The 25,626-nt window shown below is 32.6% G+C and overlaps 3 protein-coding genes across 3 annotated transcripts in view; 2 read left to right on the top strand and 1 right to left on the bottom strand.

The window, feature by feature from the left end:
- The first annotated feature begins 5,555 nt into the window (after positions 1-5,555).
- Positions 5,556-15,299, top strand: LOC112500915 (kinesin-like protein KIN-14N). The gene is made up of 15 exons (XM_025104532.1): positions 5,556-5,747; positions 6,086-6,230; positions 8,701-8,810; positions 8,890-9,009; positions 9,575-9,778; positions 9,859-10,068; positions 10,757-10,831; positions 11,209-11,355; positions 11,552-11,690; positions 12,247-12,356; positions 12,768-12,929; positions 13,005-13,204; positions 13,925-14,006; positions 14,090-14,299; positions 14,926-15,299. Exons 1-15 carry the CDS (start codon positions 5,556-5,558, stop codon positions 15,103-15,105), a joined length of 2,286 nt encoding a protein of 761 aa, XP_024960300.1. The 3' UTR covers positions 15,106-15,299.
- Positions 15,300-16,275: 976 nt separating this feature from the next.
- LOC112500364 lies at positions 16,276-19,257 on the top strand. Its single transcript, XM_025103846.1, has 3 exons — positions 16,276-17,246; positions 17,944-18,020; positions 18,912-19,257. Exons 1-2 carry the CDS (start codon positions 16,288-16,290, stop codon positions 17,951-17,953), a joined length of 969 nt encoding a protein of 322 aa, XP_024959614.1. The 5' UTR covers positions 16,276-16,287; the 3' UTR covers positions 17,954-18,020; positions 18,912-19,257.
- LOC112500415 (probable galacturonosyltransferase 12) overlaps positions 18,682-25,626 on the bottom strand; it is a 9,618-nt gene continuing 2,673 nt past the window's right edge. The window contains exons 2-6 of the mRNA XM_025103909.1: positions 22,968-23,023; positions 22,486-22,650; positions 20,816-21,406; positions 19,350-19,652; positions 18,682-19,174 (exon numbers count right to left, since the gene is read on the bottom strand). Coding sequence (XP_024959677.1) covers positions 18,890-19,174; positions 19,350-19,652; positions 20,816-21,406; positions 22,486-22,650; positions 22,968-23,023 — 1,400 coding nt within the window. The 3' untranslated portion in view covers positions 18,682-18,889. The remainder of the gene's footprint in view (positions 19,175-19,349; positions 19,653-20,815; positions 21,407-22,485; positions 22,651-22,967; positions 23,024-25,626) is intronic.

Below are 25,626 nucleotides of genomic sequence, written 5' to 3'. Positions count from 1 at the left end.
TTTTGTTTTCTGCTTTCAATTGTAATTTCTTTTAACTATGATTTTTGACATTTAAGTGGCGTTTGGTTCGTAGAATAGACCGGAACCGACTTAGGACCGCCCTGTCCCGGGATCGATTGGAACCGTCAGTTTCGGTTTTCATCCAAAAACAAGGACCGGTCTATGATCAGCCTGTTTAAAAAAAAAAACAATGTATTTTTTAAAAAGCGTTTATTTAATAAGTTTTTAGAGAATAAACTTTATGTAAAAAAACTATGTTTTTCTGCTCCAAACCCACCTCATCAAATTAAAAAACATTGCTTTTCTATGAAAAACTCTAAAAAAAACAATTCTCAGTTTATATAGACAAATTAATCTATACATTACAGACAACTTAATTTATATATACAAGACTGTATAAATAAAGACTTGTATGGATAAAGTTGTCTGTATAATAATACGTAAGTTATTGCTCGGTTGTCTTGCTAAATAAGCCGTCTGAATATAAAAAATGACCAATTTATCCCTACTTTTTTTTTTCTTCCAATAAACACATGTTATTGCCTTATAACTATTGCCTTCCATTTAAGAACATAATTCAACCGGATAAAGAGCATGAATTGAAGAAAGAAATTTCTAAAGCCTAATTCGATTGTTCCAAAAACTAGGGGTGGTAAAAAAATGATCCAACCCGCTAATTCAACGTCTCAACCCCAAACCAACCCAACCCAGAGTTAGCAGGTTGAGATGAGATTTTCAACCCATTTAAATAAATGGGTCAACCCGTCTAACCCATTTAAATAAATGGGTTGGGTTGAATTTTTCGACCTGTTTTTAACTCGCTTACAACCTGTTTAATAAATGGGTTGAACTTGAACCCGAAACCAACTTGACTCATTGCCACCCCTACCAAAAACCACATAAAGAGTGCGAAAATGAAGAAGAAAATGGAAGAAATACTAAATCCAAGAACATGAAATGAAGAAAGAAAATAGTCGACAATGGATTTTCTTTGTGATTGTTTCTGCCAACCAAAGAGGGGATCAAATCGATTTTCAGGAAGATGGATGAAATTACTCATAGCAGCAACACCAAACTCACTACAAGCAAGAAATCGAGAGAGTGAAAAAAGCAGGGAGAAGATCGATTTCAAGGAGGACAAGATCGATTATAGAGATAAAGAGGGCCAATTTAAGAGGGTGTTTCAGGGATGGATCTATCGAGGGCAACAAGGTTTTTTCTCTTTGATTTTACCGTTTCAACACCATATATATTTGAAGATTCTGAATGAAAACTGACCTACAATAGATCGAGGGTAGTAGAAGAGAGATGACGATAAGTACAACAGGAGAAAATGGTGACAAGGGCAGGAGGACGACAGTGAGGGCTGTAGGAGGAGAGATCGACAGATCCATGGAGGAGGATGGACGTATGAATTCAGGGTGAAGGGAAATGTCTTTTTTCCCCAAAGGTATCGAGAGAAAAGGGTCAGCTGAGTGTATATGACTCTACTTTTATAGCTGGGCGATTCAACCATGGGTTGCCCGGATCAGTTAGACATGACTGTACGAATAAGCCATATAGCTTATACAGCCCATTAAACCGCAACCGGAGAATCCCTTAATAAAAAACCAACTAAATAACCCATAAGTTTTGACAATTATTTTATCAATTTTTATAACAAAGTATATATTAAATATTTAAAAAATAAAAATAAAAATAAAAAAGAGAAATTGAATGGGTCATTGCTTATTTTACATATGTGTGAATTAAATTGGTGTCGGATGCACCTTCACCATCTGATTAATATTTCAATCAAGTTCGTTTGTTCAATATTTATTTACACTATTTATGATTTAACCAATATTTATTATTGATTTGAAAACACAAACCAATTTTTATTTATTCTTTTCCTAATTTTATAATTTAAATATATTTTAAGTTACATTTTTTTACATATTTTTATCATCATGACTGAAACTTTAACAAATTGATGCATGTAAAAGTGATTAGATGTATGTAAAAGTTTATGAATATAACTAAAGACAAAGATAAAAATAGTTGAATAATAATGAAATTAGGTCAAAAAGTCAGCCGTTATTATCACCATAACTGTTATCCTCATAATTCTATATTTATCCATCGATTTTATTGTTTAATCTTATAATTTTTTTCAGATTGTTTCATATAATAGTTTTTTTTGATGAAGTTGTTTCATATATGATTATGAAATTTTTTCATATACTACTTATGAAATTTTAATGAAAATGTTTTATGTATTTATCGAAAATTAATATAATGAAAATGATAATATCCATGATTAACAACCTCATAATAGAAATAATTAATCAACTTCTCATAATTACAAAAAAAAAAGAAAAAATATGATTAGTTAAATGAGGTTTATACGGTTTGTACAAATAACGTAATTTGTAAGTAAACCTCCTCTCTCTCTCTCTCTATATATATATATATATATATGTATGTGTGTGTGTGTTTTTTTTTTTTAATGGTTGAAGATGAAATAGATAATGTCTAAATCAAATCCAAAAGTAAGTCGACAAATCTATTTTGTTAGTTGTGAATATATTTATAACATTACAATTTTAGTAAATGGCCTAACAAGTTCATTTATAAAACTATTTTCTGTATATATTTAGTAGCTCATGTATCTAGCCATAACGATGGCTACTTGTCATTAACACACACACACATATATATATATATAGATTTGGGATCACGTGAGACTAACCTGTTTTCGTGAGATCCGTAAGACAACTTTTTTACACTTGAAACTTTATAACAAAATGTTATGAAGGTAACTTTTATAGTGTTTTTGCTGTGAACTGTGAAGTTTCAGCTTTTTTTTTTTACTTTCACAAGATTTCAAGTATAAAACAATAGTCTCAAGGGTCTTATAAAGACAAGTTGGTCTCTTGTAAACTCAACCACACACACGTGTGTGTATATATATATATACACACACACACACACATTATAAGGGTATTCGCACAATATAGTGAGATACATCTCGATTTCAATATTTCGTTTTATTCTGTCCTCTGTCGACAGTTTTATATGGTTTTGGAAAAAAAAAACAATAATGTTTCTATTTTTGAATAAAATATAAATTTGAAAATACCTTAAGTTTTTAAAAAAATATATCGATAATATCAAATTAACTATTTAAAAGTTTTTTTTGTTGTATAATTTCTTTAATTCAATTTTTTTATTATAATTTAATTTAGATTTAACAATGAAGTAATTTAATTTTGATTTAATAATATAATTTTTTTTATAAAGTTAATAATCAAGTATTTTATTAGAATATAATGATTATTCTAATTATATTTTAGATTTTTTATATTTAAAATAAAATGTTTATTCAATATTTGATTATGTTTATTTATAATAAGTTACATGAATTTAAGTACAGAGCTTTAAGAAGTTGTACTTATGTATTAAAAATGGTTAAAATTAGTTAGTTACACGAATTCTATATTATATTATAAAACATCTGACAAAAACTCTTAAAAATCGTTTTTATGCATAAAGTACTCATTGTTGATTCCATATTACTTAAAATTCAAGATTACAAAGAGATTGTACGTAACTACAATTTATTAAAGTTTTATGTTTGAATTCGTGTATTTAACTGCAGATAACATAATTAAATACATGATAAACATCTAATCTTAATATAAAAAGTCAAAAATATAATTAAGATAATCATTATGTTCCAACAAAATACTAATTTATTATCTTTATAAAAAATTATATTATTATATAAAAATAAATTGCTTAATTATTAAACTTAAAAAATTATATTATTTTAAACCAAAAACTATATTATATTATTTTTTCAAAATTATATTTTAATAAAAAAATAAAAACATTATCGTTTTCTTAAAACATTTGAAATCATTTTGACGTTGATAGAAAGAAGAATAAAACGAAACATTAATATCGATATGTATCTCGTTGCATTACATAAACCTTATATATATATATATATATATATGATGTTTTATATTTTTATTTGAAAGAACAGGGTAAAAATAAAAATAAAAGGTGGTGGTGAGCTTGGTTTATCTTTACGTTTGCATGGACCTTTCTCTTTTATAAAAAAAAGTAAGCACTACATTGCTTGTGTAGCAAGTCAAACACATATAAGTAGAGCATCTCCATCACATTCAGAACAAAAAAAAGGTGAAGATTTTAGGATTTTTTTTTCAACAGATTTTTTAAAATTGTAATATAAATAAAGAAAGATTTTTTTATAACTGTATTTAAAATAAAGACAGTAAAAGAGAGAGAGTGTGTGAAAATTTCCGAATAGAGTAGATTACATGTTTTGTTCATGTGGTTAGGTGCTTTTAACGGTTCTTGTGTTTTTTTTTTGAAGGACAAATTGCATTAAAAAGTAATTTGCTTTAACTTAATTCTTATTTTGGATAACGTATTTTTAAAACTTTCATTTTGGTATTTAAAACGTAAAGTTTTAAACATTTAAGTACTCGAGTAACCGGTTAAATCACATGTAAAAGGCAATTATTATTCGGCTGGTCGAATTTCTTGTTCTCTTATTCTCTCTCTCACACAATATATATATATATATATATATATATATAGGTTGGTTATTATACAACCCTTGACATTTGTACAACCAATACAACCCAATCTCAATCGTTCATTTCATTTGATTAATATGTAATTTCATAGAAGTTTTGATTGTTTTCTAATATAAAGTATTGATCATAATTAATGAATCCTATTCATTTTCCATAAATATTCAAATCATAATAAATGAACTCTCATCATTTCTATAAATATCTCAATTTATTAGGTTGCATTGGTTGTACAAATGCAACGGGTTGTATTTGAAACAAGGTTGTGTTTACATGAGATCAAAGGTTTTCTGTGAGACTCGTAAGACCAATTCATGTTCATTGATCAACATTATAAACTAATGATCTAATGGTCTAAAGTTGCACGGTGACAATTTTGTGATTATTGAGAAGTCTCGTGACAATTTTTGTGATTATGAATGTTCAGATTGTAGATCTAATCCAATGGTTGAAAATTGGTCTTACGGATCTCACGAAAATTTTTTGGTCTCACATGATCCCAAGTATATATATATATATATATATATATATATATATATATCATTGAGGGTGTTCCATTTGGAGAAGAAGCAGACAACCAGTGAAGTCCACAACCGACACCAGCCACCGGCCACCCTCCACCGGCCGCCTGAGTTAATTTTATACAAGAATCAACATCACCCATTAACAAAACCTTAATTAATTAATAGAATTTTGTAACACCCATATCACTGTCACAGTTCCATTGTCTCCATCATCTGCTTCCCTGCAAATATAAGCAATCAATTTTAATTGCAATCTTGGTAGCTTTTATTTCAATTCATGGACCCACCTCTCACCTCTTATAACCCCACCTTTCCTTACAACTTCTATATCCCTTCTTTGCACCACCTAATTCATCATCTCATTTCTTGCAATTTTTCATCACAGTTCAAGAACATTACAAGATTAGGCCATTGTGTTTGAACCATGGTTGGGGCCGCGACCAACGGCGGTAGAATACCGCGCCAAGTTTTTTCGGTTGTGAACGGCAGTCAAGATCCGGTCGTTGGACCAGCTAGCAGCATCGGTTCCGATTGTGGGGCGATTGAGTTTACGAGAGAAGATGTTGAAGCTTTGTTGAATGAGAAGATAAGAACCAAGAACAAGTTTAGTCTCAAGGTTAGCATTTCAGTATTTAATTTCTCTCACAATATATATATATATATATAGAGAGAGAGAGAGAGAGAGAGAGAGAGAGAGAGAAGGGTTAACGAAAAATCCCAAAATATGAAAAATTGAGTAACACTTTCATGACCGTTCATCTGTATGGTATGTACATGTACATACAAGTAATTAAAGGTGTTTTGTTGGTTTCTATGCACGTGTATACATTATGCACATGTGCATATCGAAAAGATTACTTACAAATGACTTGTATGCATATGTACATACCGTACAAATGAATGGGTATTTAACTGTATATATATGTTATGGTTAATTTTTGTGGGTTTTTTTAGGAGAAATGTGACTCAATGATGGAATATATCAAAAGGCTAAGAATGTGTATTAGATGGTTTCAAGAACTTGAAGGGGATCTTTTATTAGATCAGCACAATCTTGGGAAGATGTTGGAATCAGCAGAAAGGAAATGCAAAGATATGGGTATGTATCTATACTATCTTATTAAGCAAATTTAGCAAAAGTCTTAAAGTTTTAAAATTTTAAATAATCAAAATACCTTTTATACTCATTTTTTCACTTTTTCATCATCTCCTCTTCTCACATACACTCACCCTCTCACAACCGATTTTTTTAAAATTATAATTTTAAATTTACACTTTATACCCCTATAATTAATTAATTAATTTACTTTACGTCCTTTACTTTTAAATGTTTCATTTTAAACATTTATCAAATTAAGATACATAATCGTATATCAATTAAAACATGTTTAAAAAATACATTTTTATTTTAACAAGTTACACCATTATAATCGTCTCGTTAATACATTCGAAATGAGTCCAATATTGAATAGTTTTTTACTTAATTATATTATTATATATTATATATATACTGTGAAAAAATATTTTTAATATTTACGATTTATACTTTTATAGTTATTTATTTATATATATATATATATATATATACTACATATTTTGGGGTTAGACTGTCCAAATTGCACTGTGAATTAATATGTTTTTGGGTTTTTTTGAAATATATATATACATGTATTAATTCAATCTTAATCTGAGTTTCTAGACAAGAAAGATGGTAAGCAGTTGAAATTTCATTCTAAAACCCAACTTTTTTTTTTGTCTTTTCATGTCTTATGATCTGTCAAATTTATAGTTTTCTTTATTGGTTTTGAGTGTTTATCTTAAAACTCAAGTTTCTTGGTTCTTTGCTCTTGGCGTAAATCGAATACATTTGTGGAGTTGTTTAAATATGTTGGATTTTAAATATATTGGATTTTAAACTGTCATACAATTTTTTTCATCGATAGTCTGTAATTGAAACCATAACTCTTATTTATTCAAATTGTATTAATATGTAAAGACCAAGTGTAACCTATATCATCGTTAAATCTTATCTTATAAAACCAATGGAACTTCAAAATCGTTAAAATTCATGGCTCCCGCCGCATTGCGCGGGTACACAACTAGTATATATATAATTCATATATAAACTCATCAATTAAAATATTTATGAAAATAAATACGAGTTTATCTACTTTAAAGTTAAACTGTCTACATTTCTATTTTAGTTTGTTTTAAAATATGGCAAATTGTATGAAAAAATATTATACTTTAATTTGATTCCTATTTTGGGTAACATAGTTTCAAAACTTTCATTTTAGTACATAACATGTAAATTTTTAAACATTTAAGTTCCCGGATAACCGGTTACCATAAAAAATAAGTATATACTTTCCCATTCAATTTTACCCATAATTATGAGATGAATAAATTTATTATTCCCTCTATTATTAAGGAGTAAAACTGTCATTTAGTTCATTAAAACTGTAGTGATTACATTTTTCTAAAAATGTAATAGTTATACAGCGTGAGTTCACGTGAGACCAAACTATTTTCGTAAGACTTGTGAGACCACATTTTTATATTTGAAATTTCACAGTAAAACATTGTGAAGTAGGGGTGGCAAAAAATGACCCAACCAACTAACCCAACCCAGAATTAGCAGGTTGGGTTGAGATTTTCAACTCATTTAAATAAGTGGGTCAACCCGTATAACCCATTTAAATAAATGGTTTTTATTGGGTTGAATTTTTCAACATGTTTCCAACTCATTTAAAATATTATATAATTTTATTTTATACTTGATACTATATCTAGTATTCTAATTTTTTATTTTGTTTTATTTTTAATTAAAAATCCTACCGTCGTGAGATGAAAGTCCAAATTCCAATCGCCTACATTACTCTTAGTCATCATGAAACCCTAAGAAAACTTTTTAATCCGTTACTCCATTATCGCCTCCAAAGTCCAATCCAACTCTTCAATAAAGTTATACCGAAAGTGAACTTGTGGTTGGTGAAAGTGGAAATCAAGTTACTTAGAATTTAAAATTTTCTAATTTATTTTGAACAATATATTTGTTGTAGTTGTGTTTTATTCAAACTTTGAACAATTTGTTTGTAATTGTGGTTGTCTTGTGTTTTATTCAAAAAAAAAAAATTAAATAGTCTAGTCTTTTTTTTATTTAAAATTTTAAAATTAAATGAGTCAACCCAGGTTCAAACCATTTATTTAACATGTTGGGTTGAAAAATCTCAACCCATTTAATTAAATGGGTTGGATTGGGTTGGGTTGAGATTTTCAATCTGTTTAATAAATGGGTTGAACCCAAACCTTACTCATTGCCACCCCTAGCATGAAGGTAAAAAAAATTCCGAAACCTTCACAGTGTTTTGCTGTGAAGTTTCAAGTGTAAAAAATTGGTCTCACGAAAACAGTCATGATCCCAAGTTTAGTTATAATTTTTTAAAATTTAATGTCTTTTTCATTGCGGACATTTATTTTTGGACGATGATCATTTTGTCCGATTTCCTTGAGTAGATATAGATTTTTTTTTGTAACATAAACCTTTTCTATTTTGTTGGTTATTCAAGAAATGCTAATGACCGAAAAGGAAGAAGAACTGAATTCGATAATCATGGAGTTGCGAAAGAATTACACAGTTCTACAAGAGAAGTTTGCGAAAGCAGAATCAGATAAATTGGTACGACTGAATCTTGAACATCGTCAAGCAATTTGGTACTTGTCAAATTTTATAGTTTAACAGTCGAAATTAATCTCAGACTGCAATGGAAACATTATCGAAGGAGAAGGATGCTAGACTGTCCGCAGAGAGATCACAATCCTCCATCTTGGAAGAACTCGAAAGAGCTCAAAGAGAGGGTTCAAGTGCTAATCAAAAGGTTATTTAGATGATAGCTGTTGCTGTCCTACATCAGCTAGACCTGAATAATTTATTTTCAGTACATGACTCTTTTAGACAGCAATCTAACGACACTACAACAAAATTGAGTTTATAGGATGCCAACAATATCTAAGTGTCCTAATAGCCTAGTTTATAGGACGTTTTTGGGTGTCTTAAGCAAGTTTTTAAGACATTTTGAAAAAAATAAAACGTCGTATTAGTTATTTTATAGGACATCTTTTAGAAGTGTCCAGTAAACACGTCTTTTGTATAGGACACTTGTTTTTACAAGACATTTTTCCAAAAGAGTGTCTTATGAAATAGCTAATACGACGCTGACTTTTAAAATGTCTTAAGAAAGTTGTCGAGACGTCGAAAACGTCCTGTAAACTTATTGATTAGTCTTATAAACTTATCGTTCTATAAAGCACTGTATTGAGACATTTAGACACTTCTAGCGTCCTATAAACTCAATTATGGGATTCCACGTATTCTCACACTTTCGTCATATTACATGTGTAAGAAAATCTAACAATCTTCGTTCACGTTTATTTGGTTTTCAGATATTATCGCTCAACGATATGTACAAGAGATTGCAGGAATACAACACGAGCTTACAACAATACAATAGTAAGCTTCAATCGGAGCTTAATCAAACCAACGAGATCCTCAAGAACGTAGAGAAAGAGAAGGTTTCTATGTTGGAGAACCTCGGAAACTTAAAGGGCCAATGCAGTTCTTTGCAGGATCAACTGACTGCTACTAAAGTCCGTATTTTAAGTATTTGATTATTCTGAATTTATGTTTCGTATCTAAAATGCGTTCTCATTTTTAGAGATATTTTTAGGCAAGTAGTGACGAGACGATGAAGCTAAAAGAAGCTTTGTCGAGCGAAGTTGGACGTCTGAGATTGGATTTACAACAAGTGAGAGATGATCGTGATCGTCAACTATTACAAGTACAAGATTTATCGGCCGAAGTGTTGAAATATAAGGAGTGGACCGGGAAGTCAGCAGCTGAATTGGGCAACTTAACGACAAAGTCAATTGAGCTTGAGGTTCTTATTTGACGACTCTCTATTCTTGTTATACTTCCTCCATCCAAACAAATGTTTAAAATAAAAAACGTACAGTTTTAGACATGTTTAATTAACTAGGAGGTGTTTGGTTAGAGGTATTAAACAGTAATTCATGAGACTGAAAATAAAAAAAGACTGTTTGGTTTTATATAACATGGTTCAATCTCCAGAAACCCAAATTTTCATTCTTTGGGGTGTTTGGGATTGCTTATAAAAACAACTTATTGACTTATTCCGATGTGACACCGGTAATAAACACTTTTGAGTGTTTGGATAGACAGTTTATACCGGTGCCAAACCGGTAATAAAGAATTTTTAAAGAAGTTAAATCATTCTAAGTTATAATAAGTTGATAAAGATTTTTATAGACAAGTATGAGGTGTTTCACATAAGCAATCCCAAACACCCCCTAATTTAGCCTTGGGACATTAAAATTTCTTCCTATTTCCAGTTTTATTACCATTTTCATTCCCTAGTCTGCACCAAACAACCCGTCACTACACTTTTTAGTCAACTAAATGACAATTTTACCCTTAATAATAGATGAAGTAATAATTTTTTCATCTCACAATTAAAGGTAGAATTGGAAAGTAGACACTTAATTCTAAAAATGGACACTTATTTTGGGAAGCTGACGATTGGGGTATGCTTACTATTATTGTTTCAGGCCATGTGTTCTTCGCAACACGATCAAATAAGAAAATTGCAAGAAAAACTTACGACTGCGGAGAATAAACTAGAGGTATATTTGATTTTACAGATGCACAATCATTTACAAATCCGATAAATTGTACAAGTTCACAGACCAGTTTTCATATGTGAAACAACATGTGTGAAAATACTGTGTTTATACAATGTTGTTTCATATGTCAAACGTTTATGACAATTCTACGTACGAAAAAAAACAGTCATAAACGTTTCACATATGAAACAACACTGTATAAAGCTGCATTCACGTATCGTTACATATATGAAACAACATAAGAAAACTGACTTATAAGCTTGTACAAGTTATCGGGTTTGTCAAGGAAGACGACTACAGTTAAAAAAATTTACGGATTATTTTGAACGGTTTTTATTTGAGGTGTGATTAATTCTTGATTCACTTTTATGCGGTAGATGTCTGATGTATCTGCATTTGAGATAAGAACGGGATATGAAGAACAAAAGAGAGTTAACTCTGACTTACAACTTCGTTTAGCCGAGACAGAACTAAAACTTGTCGAAGGAGAAGCCTTGCGCAAAAAGTTGCACAACACAATATTGGTGAGTTTTAATTTCCCGTTGTTTCGGGTTTTTAAGCAGTACAGTTCTACATCAGTTAGACTTGGACTATTTCTGTTTGAAATGTTGGAACATGCGTACTCATTTTCAGGGATTTTTCTAATAGGAATCTAAATGGGGTTTCACATATTCTCGCATTAACAAATTATCACCATAACGAGCTTATATTTTGCTACAGGAATTGAAAGGAAATATACGAGTATTTTGTAGGGTACGACCTCTATTGTCCGATGATGTCGCTGATACAGAAACAAAAAGTGTTTATTTTCCTACGACAACCGAAACTCTTGGCCGAGGCATTGAATTATTGCAACATGGTATCTTAGACTCATACAATTCTATGCGATTTCATATTTCACTACAACAAAATTAGGTTTATAAGACACCAAAATATCTAAACATCCTAATAGACTGTTTTAAAAGACTTAATTTATAGAACTAAACAATAAAGTGTCTCATTTAAAGATGTTGTAATAAGTTTGTTGGACGTTTTTTCGCGTCATAACAAGTTTTTAGGATATTTTTATAGAAAAAGTCATATTAGCTACTTTATAGAACACTATTTACAAAAATGTCATATCATAGGATAATCCTAAAAATGTTCTACAAAATAGCTAATACGACGTTTTGTATTAAAAATGTCTTGAAAAACTTGTTAAGACGTCCAAAAGGGTCATACTTAAACTTATTACAACACCTTTTGATAAAACATTTTATTGTTTTGTTTTATAAATCTAAGTCTTATAAAATGGTTTATTTTGGACGTCTAAAAATTGTTGGCGTTTTTTAAACCCGATTTTATTAAAACGTTTACTTTCTTTACATTGTGCTTAACTCTTCTATCATCGTCGTTTTTTTTTTGTTGCAAAAAAGGGCAAAAGCATTCTTTTACGTTCGATAAAGTATTTGTTCCGGAATCGTCACAAGAAGAGGTGTTTGTGGAAGTCTCGCAACTTGTACAAAGTGCACTAGATGGTTATAAGGTAATGCACTTGAAACTGTTGGAGTCCCACATCAGTTAGATTTGAACCATTTATCTTCAATATATATACAGAGAGAGGGAAGTTCAGGGGAGAACCCCAAAAAATTGAAAAACTGAGAAACACCCTGTTTTTTATGCACACTTGTATACAAGTAACTGAAGCTGCTTTTTGGTTTTTATGCCGGACAAATTGCTTACAGATTACTTGTATGCATATGTGCATATCGTTCAGATGAACATATACCAAGATGTTCCTATTTTTCAATTTTTGCAGTTTTCTCTGAACCTGACCCTATATATAATGTTGGAACCTTGATTCTCTTCTTAAGAGCTCTTTTAAAGAGTAATCTGATGGAGTTTCATATAACCTGCTTAATATATGAGCATTAATTAGACTTAATTACGTTTTCAGGTTTGTATCTTTGCCTACGGTCAAACAGGGTCGGGAAAAACACACACGATGATGGGTACGCCAGGGAACTACGACGAAAAAGGATTGATACCTCGTTCTTTAGAACAAATATTCGAGTCGAAGCAAATGCTTCAAAACCAAGGATGGAAGTACGAAATGCAGGTTTGCGTTTGCAATCAGTTTTCTTGCTTTTCGTGTTTAGAATCCGAAAAAGTGTTTTAGAGAGAACGTATTCAGGTTTCGATGCTGGAAATATACAACGAGACGATACGTGATCTGTTGTCTACAAACCGGTCCGGTCCACCCGAGTGTGGTTCGAAGCAACATACTATTAAACATGATGCAAATGGCAACACACATGTCTCCGATCTCACCATAGTCGATGTGCGCAGCAGTAGAGAAGTTTCTTATTTGTTAAGTCGTGCTGCACAAAGCAGGTATCGACGTACCCTTAACCTTAACGACCATGTGACTATTATGTCTTTAAATAAAATCGGCTTTATATATGTCCAAGGTCTATAAACTCACAGCTTATTCGGTCAGCTATACATAACTGTTTTCTGACTTAAAAGTAAGCTTTTAAGGGGAGCTTAGCTTTATATAGAAAGTCTAAGTTTTTTTCCGAACTTGTCTCTCTCAGTTAAAAAACATGCTCTTTCCATCAATGATAAAACCCTTCCAAACAAAAATCTTTCCAATTTAGATAGACAGATTAATCCATACAGACAAGTTTATCATACACGACTTAATGGAAAACCAAGCAAATAGCCCCTAAATACCATAATAGTCCGCTTTATAGGATTTAACCTTATAAGACCAACCAAGTGTATGTACCATATAAAAGTGTTATAGTATCATATGAACACATCTTTGCATAAAACATTTCTAAGAAATGTCATATAAAAAGACCAATAAGATGTTTTATCAGAAAACTGTCTTAAAAACTTGTTGGGATGCCCAAAAACGTCTTATCAACTTATTGTAACACATTACATTAGACACAAAATTATTTAATACTATAAACTTAAATCCTATAAAGCAGTTTATTAAGCACCTAGACATATTTGATGTCCTGTAAAACCGATTTTGTTGTACTATGTTAGGATCAACGGTCATTAAAGTTCAACAATTTGTGTTTAATGTCTTTCATTATTTAGGTCCGTGGGTAAGACTCAAATGAACGAACAATCCTCGAGAAGCCATTTCGTGTTCACCCTTAGGATAATTGGTGTTAATGAGGTAATGACGATTTCGGGTTCTTTGATTTATATCATCGTCTACTTCGTGGTTAGGCTAATGATGAAGTCTTGGCAACTTTGTAGAGCATGGACCAACAAGTGCAAGGTGTTCTTAACCTTATCGATCTTGCCGGTAGTGAACGTCTTTCGAAGAGTGGATCAACCGGGGATCGTTTAAAGGAAACTCAAGCCATCAACAAGAGTCTATCATCGTTAAGCGATGTTATATTTGCACTGGCGAAAAAGGAAGAGCATGTACCTTTTAGGAACTCAAAACTTACATATCTTCTTCAGGTATACACCTCATTGTTTTGATTCCGATATGTCTGTTAGAGTCTCACATCAATTAGACTTGAACCATTTATTCTAAATATATACTGGGACCTCCATTATCTTCTTAAAGACTTTTGGAGGATAATCTAATTGGGTTTCACATATTCTCACATGGTATCAGAGCTAAGGTCTACCACTCTAAGGACTCAATACTCAGGGCCACTTTGTGCTTGTATAGTCTCCATTAGTGGTGGCAGTTAGAGTCCCACATAAGCTATACTTGGACAATTTCTGTTGAATATACGTCAAAACCTCTGTTATCTCCTTAAAAGGCTATTTTGGATGGTAATGTAAATGGGTTCCAAATGTTCTCACATGGTATCAGAGCCACTGTCTAACACTTTTGGACTCGAGGCGACTCTGTGCTCGTCCAACCTCTGTTAAAGTCCCACATCAGCTAGATTTAGACCATTTCTTCTAAATATATGTTGCCTCCCCGGGAGGTCTCTATTAGAGGGTAATCTAATGGGGTTTCACACATTCTGGTATGTAAGAGTTCTTTTAGAGAGTAATCTAATGGGGTTTAACATATATCTACTATATGTTTCAATGTTTCTGATTGAATTTCCATGGTTGAATTTGATCAGCCTTGCTTAGGTGGGGATTCCAAGACGTTAATGGTCGTAAATGTTTCTCCGGCACCGAGCTCGATCAACGAGTCGCTTTGTTCTCTTCGATTTGCGGCTAGAGTCAATGCCTGCGAGATTGGGACACCTAGACGACAAACGTCTGCAAGGCAATTGGATGCTCGATTCAGCTACGGCTAATTCCTCGTCTACCACAAACCGTGTTCGAGAAAAACAATCGTAATTATCGACATAGAAATTTCAAAAACCCTAACAACTTGTCTTCATTGTGTATACCAGAAAGAAGGATTGAAGAACAGTAGCCAAATGTTGTGCATAGAAGAATGTTGATTGAGCCACTTGGTTAATATATTTGGACATGTATTTTTGCAGTTTTAATTACAACATTATATATTAGACGTTACATAAATGTTGCGGTTTTTTCTTCATATGCGTGTAACTCGAACTTGTTCTAAAACTCGTTCGATTCCTAGAATGTCGAGTTTAGGCTCAAATTCGAATTCAAGAATTTGGATCCGATTCATGAACCGACCATCCACTTCCTACGTTGGGCAAATAACTGTTCTGAAAAGGGTGAATAGTTATGCACGTTTTAATGCGACACCCCCTCCAAGAACCTTAGGACCCTGTCCTCAAAGCTCAGACTAGTGATGGTCAAACCAGCCTGGCCAGGCCCTGGACCGCCGGAGGACCGGAACCGGGACTGGCAAATGACCGGCAAGGACCGGTTATAGGACCGCCGACCGGTTATGGTTTTGGAGGGTTTCGAGGGACCAACCCGCCCAACCCAATTTTTAAAAAGGTGGCCGTTTTTTTTTTTTGAAAAATATAGCCATTATTTGACCGTTTATGACTGTTTTTTTTTAGTCTTTTTTGCCTTCTAAACCTCATATATAAGTGTTTGGTTGAAAGATCTACATACCAACTTACAAAACGTAAAAATCGCAAAAAAAACGATCACAATTCTCGGTTTCTCGTTATATTTTGTGACTTGGACTCGTATTTTTAAAATGTATTCGAGTGACTCAATTACAAATTTTATAATGTATTAAAAAAAACCTACCATTAAAAAAATTTAATTTTTTTTTGGTCGGGGTCGAGACCGATTAACCATAACCGGTTATAGGAATGCTTAACCGGACTTAGTTCCTTCGATCGGGACCGGGATGGGTTACACTGTAACCGGTTATGACCGGCACTACTGAGGTCGGGAGACCCGGAACCGGTTTTTGGCCATCACCGGCTCGGACCCACGACATCAAATTTATAATGTTTTGTGTGGCTGTTAGCTTTTATCCGACTCTATCTTTACTCAAATCAGTAAGCTGTTTTCTTTTCCTTTCTGTTTTCGAAACCACAAAGATGACATCTAATCTCCCAAATTTTCAATTGAATCCGTTAATAAATCATTCAATTCGTTCTCATTTCATTCCAGCTTTTTCCATTGATTCGTCAAATTACCAGCTCCACAAACCCAAAAAGATTCCTCCTTCATTATCCGTTCATTGCAATATCTCTTCTCCACCCAAGTCCAAAGAAGAAGCTATACGCCAAGCCAAGACCTGCCTTTCATCCACCTTAGAGAAGCCTCTCAACAACCCAAAACTTGCTGGCAAACTCAAGAAACTAAAGCAGCCTAGATTCCGTGTTGAAATCCCGGTCATTGATGACTCACCGGATTCCTTAACACAACTTGCGCTTCAAGTGTTTGATGAAATGCCCCTTAAGAGAAAAGGCTCTAATGTTAGGTTATCAATACTATGGCCCAATTCTACACTAACAGAAGCTGCCAAAAAAGCATCATTTGGGTCTGTTGAACATGTCGACATTTCTTCACTAACGAATATGGGGATTGGGGGGAACACTGTTTTGAACTCTGCTGATGTGGTGGTGTTTTTGACACCAGAAGCTTCACAAATGGAAGTAATGGAGACAATCACCAACACTTTGTATCCAAAGCCGGTGGTAATATTCAATCCCAGGTGGAGTTATGAGGAGGAGGAGAGCAGTCTTGGTGATTTTAGTGGCTTTTTGGGATCATTTGAAGTGATTTATTCGTTTATGGGATTGGAGGTTAGAGGGCTGTTGAGTAAGAAAAATGGTGTGGTCTTCAAGTGTGTTAGAGATGGGGTTTTGAGTGGAGAGAGGTGGAGTGTGTTGGTTGAAGAAGAAGGAGAACTGAAAGTAGTATCAAGATTCAAGACAAGACCTTCCATCACTGAAGTTGAGAATGTGCTATATAATCTGATGGCCATTAAATCTCCCATCACCAAGTCTGCAAAGTTCTTGAAAGGATTGATTTCAAATGTAACTGGGAAAAAGTAAGTTCAGCTAAACAAGAAAGTCTTGTTTCAATCTCTTGTTCTTTATTAAGTTTATCCCTTGCAATGAGAAGCAACAGGTTGAACCGAATAAGACTCTGTTCTTCTAAGAGTTAGGGATTTGGAGTCACTTTGATAGCTATAATAAGAGTATACAAGTGGAACAGTGGGCCAGTATACTCTCAGGGCCTGTTTATTAGCCAGCTTAATGAGCTTAATGAGACTTACAGCTTATTCGTTCAGCTATACATGACTATTTGAAAGTGGCTTTTTATGATATAGAAAGCGACTTGTTCATTAAGTTTCTAGGGGGGAGCTTTATGCAGAAAGCCAAGTTTTTCGGAAACATGTCACTCCCAATTAGAATAAAAGCTCATTCCATCTATGAAAAAAACCATCCCAAACAAAAACTTTTTCTATCATACCGACAAATTAATCCACACAGACAACTTTATCCATACAAGACTTGATGGAAAACCAACCAAACAGCCCCTTAGTTCTATCACTTTGTTTTGAATTGGTCTCTTCTAGCAAATTGCCTCAAATTATAAACCTCAATGCCACATTCCCATCTTATCTATCTGTGGGTTTCTTGTCACTTTTAGAAGTTTAGAAGTGCATGATGCATGTATGGTTTAAAGATCTGTCATTATATGGTGAGATAATGATAAAAGCTTTAATTTTTCCATCTATAAAGACCTATTTGACTACTTCCAAGAATCATTAGCAAGCTGAAGAAAGGGAAGAGTCCAAAGCAACTGCGTAGAACTTCTGGTTGGTTACAGTGCAAATTAGTTTCATGTACATTCAACTTATGAAGAAACTGTAATTGACACATTCTGGTAAATGTAAAATGGTTAATGAGGTGCTCTTTTTCCAAATATTAAGTTTTATTCTCATTGACCATAAATTAGTGGCATGCCTGAAAATGTAAAATTCTTTATAAAGACCACTCTTCAGTTTCTCTCTTTTTAGCAGTGATCCGATACAATATGCCCTTTAAATTGTTATCTTCTTATCCCGAGAGAATTTGGTATCATCATACTGACATACTATGCTTCATAGATTTTATGATGAAATCCTATAATAACTATATAGATATATGACTTATTTGGTTGCTCTTGATAAAAGGAAAAAACGCACCACTACAACAAAAATTGGTCTTTTAGGACTCCCAACCAGTTAATAAGACTTTTAAGTTTATAGGACCAAGAATTATGTCCAATTAGGTTGTCCAACTTTGTAGATAGAACTTGTTTCGTCGCCTAACTTAGATAGGACACTGTTTTTTGTTCCTATAAATTTAAGAGTCCCATTAAATACTCTATTAGGACGAATGTGCATCCTCTAAAATTACCCATTTTGTTGTAGTGAATACTGAGTAAGGTGGAAGACAAAACGTTGCTTTACATACATTTTCTTTCATCTGCTTTCATGAGTCAGCAAAACGTCTTGTTGAACATAGTAGATACTTGATACCAAAAAACAAGAAACTTTAAGCAAGAAAATCGAGCATAGCCCGAGCGAATTTCATCTTGTGCCTCAAATCACAAAATGGGAATTAATGAAAAAAAGACCCTTCTTGCTTTTCTCTGTTTCTCGTATACATGAAGTATTGCCACATAATCTTTGGTGTGCTCATTCTAAGATGCTCTAATGTGGCAGGACTTGATGAATTTATCTGAGAAGTTGACATATTTGGTCCATAATGCCCGAAGCTGCGGAAACGCTATATCTAGCCATGGTTTTGCTCGGCCATTGAAATGGATCACAGCAGCATTTTTCACGTCTGCAATGCTTGTATTCTCTTGGTACCCAAGTCCTAACATATGCCAGAAAGGATCGATAATATGGACATACCCATGGAAAGCTATCAATCCTGGAGGTAATGTTCCTAGCTGCCACAAACTTAGATCTGATTTCAAGTTCTGCACGAAAAAAGCAAGTTATTACTTATTAGAGTTCTGCACGAAAAAAAGCAGGTGACCACTTTCGAACCAAAATGCCAACTGTAGCGACCATTCTTCTAGTTTTTGCGTTTTAGGGACCAAAAATGTAGTTTTTACTCTCTTTTTTTTGTGTATTTTTATTTCAATCACTTACCTCTTCAAGCCAGTAATGGTAATTGTGGCTTATGTTGGTACTTCTCCAAGCTTCAAGGTCGAAAATGTTCATGCCATAGGCCCAAGCACATTCGTTTGCATCGAAGTTTTCTGATATCATTGGATGAGAAAAATTCAAGTAGCTCTTAAACCTCTTTGACATTACAAATTTATCCCCTCCCCTACATGTTTCAACTGCTCCATTTACTTTTCCGTTCATATCGATGTCCCATAGAGGTGAAAGATCCGTTTGAACCACAAGGTCATCGTCTAGGAAGACTACCTTGCTAAGACTTGGAAACATCTGCAGAAATGAGCATCCAGTGAGTCTATGGCCAATCATATATATATTATATCAGTGTAAAACTCTTTTTATTTTTATTTTTTATCTTTTGTGTTTTTACACTTTTAACTTTAGATTTTACATTTTTATAGATTTAATTAATCACATCACTTAGAGTTTCACAAATTCATAAAGCTTACAGACTCACGGTTAATTTGAAGTTGTAAAATTACCTTTCTAAGTTCTATTTTAAATATTTAATCAAAAACCCATTTTTATAATAATAATCTATATGATTTTTCTGCTTCTAATATAAATGTATATATTTTTAATATCATTATTTGATTAGATAATATATAGAAAACATATATATATATATATATATATATATATATAATTCTATATATGACATATAAATTTGCCGCTTTATGTCACGCCTTGAAAAACGCTGCGTCCTCGCTGTGGCGTGTAAGGCTTGAGGCTTGACCTCGCCACCACGCCATGCCTCAAGCCTTTTTGAACCTTGATATATATATATATATATATACACACAGAGAGAGAGAGAGAGAGAGAGAGAGAGAGAGAGATAGAGAGAGAGAGAGAGGGAGGTTCAAAGGAAAACCCCCAAAAAAATGAAAACTAAGGAACACCCGGGTAACCATTCATCTGAATGGTATACAGTATACACATGCGCTTACAAGTAATTGAAGTTGTTTCTTGGTTTTTATGCATGTGTGCATGTGTGTACAGGATACCAAACAAATTGCTTACAAATTACTTGTACGCACATGTGCACACGTTCCAGGTGAACAGTACCACCAGAGTGTTCCTAAGTTTTTCATTTTTCGCAGTTTTCCACTAAAGCTGACCCTATATATAGGTATATATATGTCGTGGTCAAGTAGGGGGTAGGTTCAAATAAGAATCGTAAATATTTTGAGAACTTATTCGTGATATATCATTATGATGAAAACATGATATTCATGTTGAACGATATTCATGATTATCGAGGGTTATTCATCATGAATAATAAATGAAATAGTCGGTTCTTGGATTCTCAAATATTTACGGCTCTCATTTGAACCTGCATCTAGTCAAGTGAGTGATTACACTTCCGTTTTTATAAACATTATATGCCATAGCCTGTGAAAGAGGGAATTTGCAGAATGGTCCTAAAACATTACCTCTGGTAGATAAATTCGAACGTGGTTCATGAGTGAGTTGTACTTGGGACTCATAGCTTGCAACTTTGCAGCAATCACGTAAGGTTTCTCGGTGTTATTAGCCACAATAGCCGATGACCCTCCTCTAAACTGAGCCCGGGCCCTCTGATCTTTCTCCATTGCCTCCAAAACCGGGACCTTTCCCTTAGCGAACCAATCAAAATGGTGCAACGCCTTAACCTCAATGACCGCAGGCGTTAGAGGATGCAATGAGAACCACGCCTGCATCGGAGAGTAAGTTTTTCTATCCGTGATTATGTGAATAACAACGTTATCAGGATGCAACGAGTTGTAAACAAGAGACGTGGCTACAACCGAGGTTGCAAGAATGTTGTCTGATGCAAGAACAAAGTGGAAATACGAGTTATCAACGAGGGTGGGCACGAGCTCTGGTGACGGGAGCTGGAGGCGGGCGTTGGCGTTGGTGGCATGCTCATTGGCTAGCCGGAGAGCAAGACAGTGAAGCTGTTTTGGTATGCTGCTAGATGCAACGTGTCGGTACAGGTATTCCTGGATTTTCGCTTTTCGAGTTCTCTGTTCAAGAAGGGTCACCTGGTAAACAGAAATGAAGCAAATGGTCAGTCATTGTTTGTTAGCAGCTTAATGAGCTTAATGAGACTCATAGCTTATTCGGTCAGCTATAGATGACTGCTTGGTAGTAGCTTAATGATATAGAAAGTGACTTATTAAGTAAGTTTCTAGGGGGAGCTTTAGCAGAAAGCCAAGTTTTTTCCAAACCTTCCCTTCCTAATTAACACACTCCTATCTATGAAAAACACTCCCAAACAAAAATCATTCCAATCTATATGGATAGATTAATCCACACATATGTCTTCATCCATACAGGACTTAATAGAAACCAACCAAATAGCCCCTTAGTGTGTATCTGTGTGGCTCCTTCGGTTAAATGACCTTCCACTCTGACAAAATCGGATTTATAGGACACAAGAAATGTCTGAGTGTCCTAATAGACTACTTGTGTATCTTATCTAATAGTGTTATAATAAGTTTGTAGGACATTTTTGGGCGTCTTAATAAGCTTTTCTGGATACTATTGAAACAAATGGTCATTAGTTCTTTTTATAGGACATTATTTGAAAAAAGTCTTATAAAATAAGTGTCCTATAAAAAGATGTGTTTGTATGATACTTCTCAGAAGTGTCCTATAAAAAGGCTATTAGGACACTTTGTTTCCAAAGTGTCCTAAAAAGTTTGTTAAGACGCATGGAAACGTCCTATAAACTTATTACAACACTTTTAGATGAGATATATTAATATTTGGTTCTATAAACTTAAGTCCTATAAAATAGTCTATTAAGACCACTAATCACTTTTAGCGTCCTATAAAGCCGCTCTTGTTGTAGTGTTTTGTCAGGTTTTTCTAAAATTCATGACATTCTGATTGGTTTGAGAATCATTGTATAACAGAAGAATGACTAGAAACTTGTCAGAATGTTATGGAATTTAAAAATATTTGTCAGTCTGTCATTTAGCTCAGTAACCCTTTAGTATGTGTAGGAAAGGGTCCTTTAGTTAAATAACTTTCTAAAAGATTATTTATAAAATTTATAACCTCCTGACAGGTTTGAGAATATTACTGAAGAATGCATAAAAACCTGTTAGAAAATTACCATTGATTTGAGTTTGACAGCAAAGGTCTTTGCATCTGGTCTAGTACTGCCCTTCAAACTAGAAACAAAATCTTCCAAAGTTTGAGGAATGTCAGCCTCAGACCCTTCAGGTATGTCATATTTACTGGATGGGTCCTCCAAGATTTGGTATATTACTTCTGGGACCTTGTAGAAATCAAAATAACGTTGTATTAAGAAACAAATTAAACCATTAAAACACAATTTAGGTTGAGATGGAGACAAACTTAATAATCTTTTCGGGAACAATTTTTTTTTACGTCTTGTGGTAAAAGACTGGTTGTATACATCTTACCTTTCTCAAATCCTACTGGCTGTAAGATTTATCAGATATATATGGTTTGGTTTATACAGACAATCTTAACTAGTACTTATCTACAGGAGCAAGTGTATGAACCATTAAGTGTATCATTACTCGTTAGGCAAACAAAATCAGTATAAAAAACTAGGGTTTAGGAACTTACAGCTGATTGAAAGTGTTTACTCAACATGCTCGGTCTTAATTTCTTCTGCAAACAACCTGTCATCCGACACAAAATAAATTATCTTAACAAACAGATTCAATCTATCATACTCGGAAGTGGGGTTTGATTATATTGTGATAAAAATAAAGTGAATAGTTAATGCTTTTATTTATAAGTATTATATATCTTAAGAATGTAAATCTGTAACACTTCTTACACATAACTGTAGAGGAGGTTTCAAATACAAATCATGTAATTGTTACAAACCATACAAACCAAAGAACTGAGATATTTATGGAAATAATGAGGATTTGTTTGTTATGATTTAAATATTTATGGAAGAGGATTAAAATTCATTAATTTAGTCAGAATATTGTTGGAAATAATTCAATAACCGTTATGTCTCTCTTTATTTTTAAAGCTTAAAACTAAAAGGCTGTTTGGTAGTTGTTGAATGGTTTGGTGCAGAATGATTAAGAGATTCTCATGATATAGTGCAAAATGAAATATAATTGTTTACAACGAAATTAGGGTGATGAATGGTTAAGGGAAGTCCATGATACAAAAGCATTCAAAGGGTTTTAGAACCATTAACACAGATTTTTTTTGTCAAACAAGATTCACCTCTTAACAATTCAGATGTTGTCACTTAATGTAACTATTAAGAGGTTATAACGTCTAACTTAAGATACACGCACAAACTTTGACCCCACATTAAAACCTAAATCAAACTTGATTTTGACGAATTTCTTTTGAACGTTGACATAAAATTTAAAATTATATGTTTATCTGCATTTTAGTGATTCACTTAGATTTCAATTATTATTTCGCGTCTTTTATCATGTTTAAGCCAAACTACCACCATAATAATGATGGTGGTTGAAATAAATGGTCTCGGACCCCAGTTGGTCAAAATCAACGAACGAAATTCCACCAAAGACTCCATGGATTGTAACACGAAGCCCATCTTTTTTTTAAGTATATAATATTTATATACGGTAAATAGAACAAATAAACTTACATACCTTTCTTACATTTGATCTCCTAGAAGGTCAAAGACTCACATACCGGTAGGCCAAATGCCCTTTAATAACACGGAGCTCATCTTCTTGACGATAAATTTCAAGATTTCACAAAAAATCGAATTTGATTGTGTTTTATTCATTGTTCAAGTCCTTTTTATCTTTTATCCACCAAACTGTTAAGAAAAAATATGGGTTTTTTTTTATCTAAGTATTAAAGTTTATATTTTTAATTTTTAACCTTAAAAAATAAGTAAAATCAAAAGTATATTTATCGTTTTTGACAAATTTTGATGGCATTTTTGGACCGTTTTAATTCATTATCGATTTACATGTTTATCGTTAACTCATATTTACACATAAAACATGTATATATTAAAAAAATACGAGACTTTTGTCGGAGAATATATGTAAGAATGGTTGATATATCTATATATATAGAGACAGAGAAGTGATGAAATCTAAATCACTCATATTTGTACAAATCGTGCAAACCACTATCATCCGTCGATTTCATTGTCTGATCTTATGAAATTTTTTCATGAAATTGTTTAACCTTGTGAAATTGTTTCATATAATATTTTTTTATGTTGTTTCATATATGGTTATGAAATTGTTTCATATAATACATATGAAATTTTAATGAAACTGTTTCATTTATTTCCATAAACTTGATATAATGAAAATGATAATATCAATGATTAACAACCTCCACAATAAAAATGATCAATCAACCTCTCACAATTACAAAAAGATGAACATAATGAAAAATTATGATCGGTTGAATAAAGTTTGTACGGTTTGTACAAATAACATGGTTTGCAAAGTAAACATTCTCTACACACACACAAACACACACACACACGCACACACACACACACACACACACATATATATATATATATATATATATATATATATTCATCTGTAGGGTTGAGTTTATGTGACACCAACATGTTTTTATGAGACCCGTGAAACCAAGTAACAAATATATATATATATATATATATATTTTCTTGTATATAAATTCTTTAAAATAAAATAATTTAAAATATAGTTTGGTATGTAAATGTAATTGATTGGTGACATTTGATCGACCTTGTCCATCCGATTTGTTAGACTATCAATTATCCATCAGTGGACTTCTGATTTAGTCACATTTTTTAATTTAACAAATAAATATTAACTCTTTTTATTAAAATAATATAATTAATAAAATTGATCTCTAACAATAAAACATTATCAAATTGAAAAATTGAAACACATTATCATTATATTTATCACCAACTTGTTTTTCATAAGACCACAATTTTACACTTGAAATTTTACAGTAAAATAATGTAAAGTTAAAGATTTTCGAACCTTCACAGTGTTTTAAGTTAAAGATTTTTCAAAACTTCAAAGCAAATTAAAACACTGTGAATGTAATCTTCATAGTATTCTACTGTCAAGCGTAAAAAAATGGTCTTACGAAAACAAGCTAGTCTCACATGATCCAAACATGGGGTTTTTCATAATCTTGTGATTCAACAAACATCGACAAACAAACAAACAAATGTAAGACATGAAATCAAGATTTATGATGTTATCTCTCAACCATATAAACAAAACTAAGATTATATATATATATATATATA

This window comes from Cynara cardunculus, assembly GCF_001531365.2.
Source record: "Cynara cardunculus var. scolymus isolate 2C chromosome LG 17, CcrdV1, whole genome shotgun sequence".
In the NCBI taxonomy this organism is placed as follows: domain Eukaryota; kingdom Viridiplantae; phylum Streptophyta; class Magnoliopsida; order Asterales; family Asteraceae; genus Cynara; species Cynara cardunculus.
Note: the sequence above shows the minus strand (reverse complement) of the source record. Positions and strands in the feature narration are given on the sequence as shown.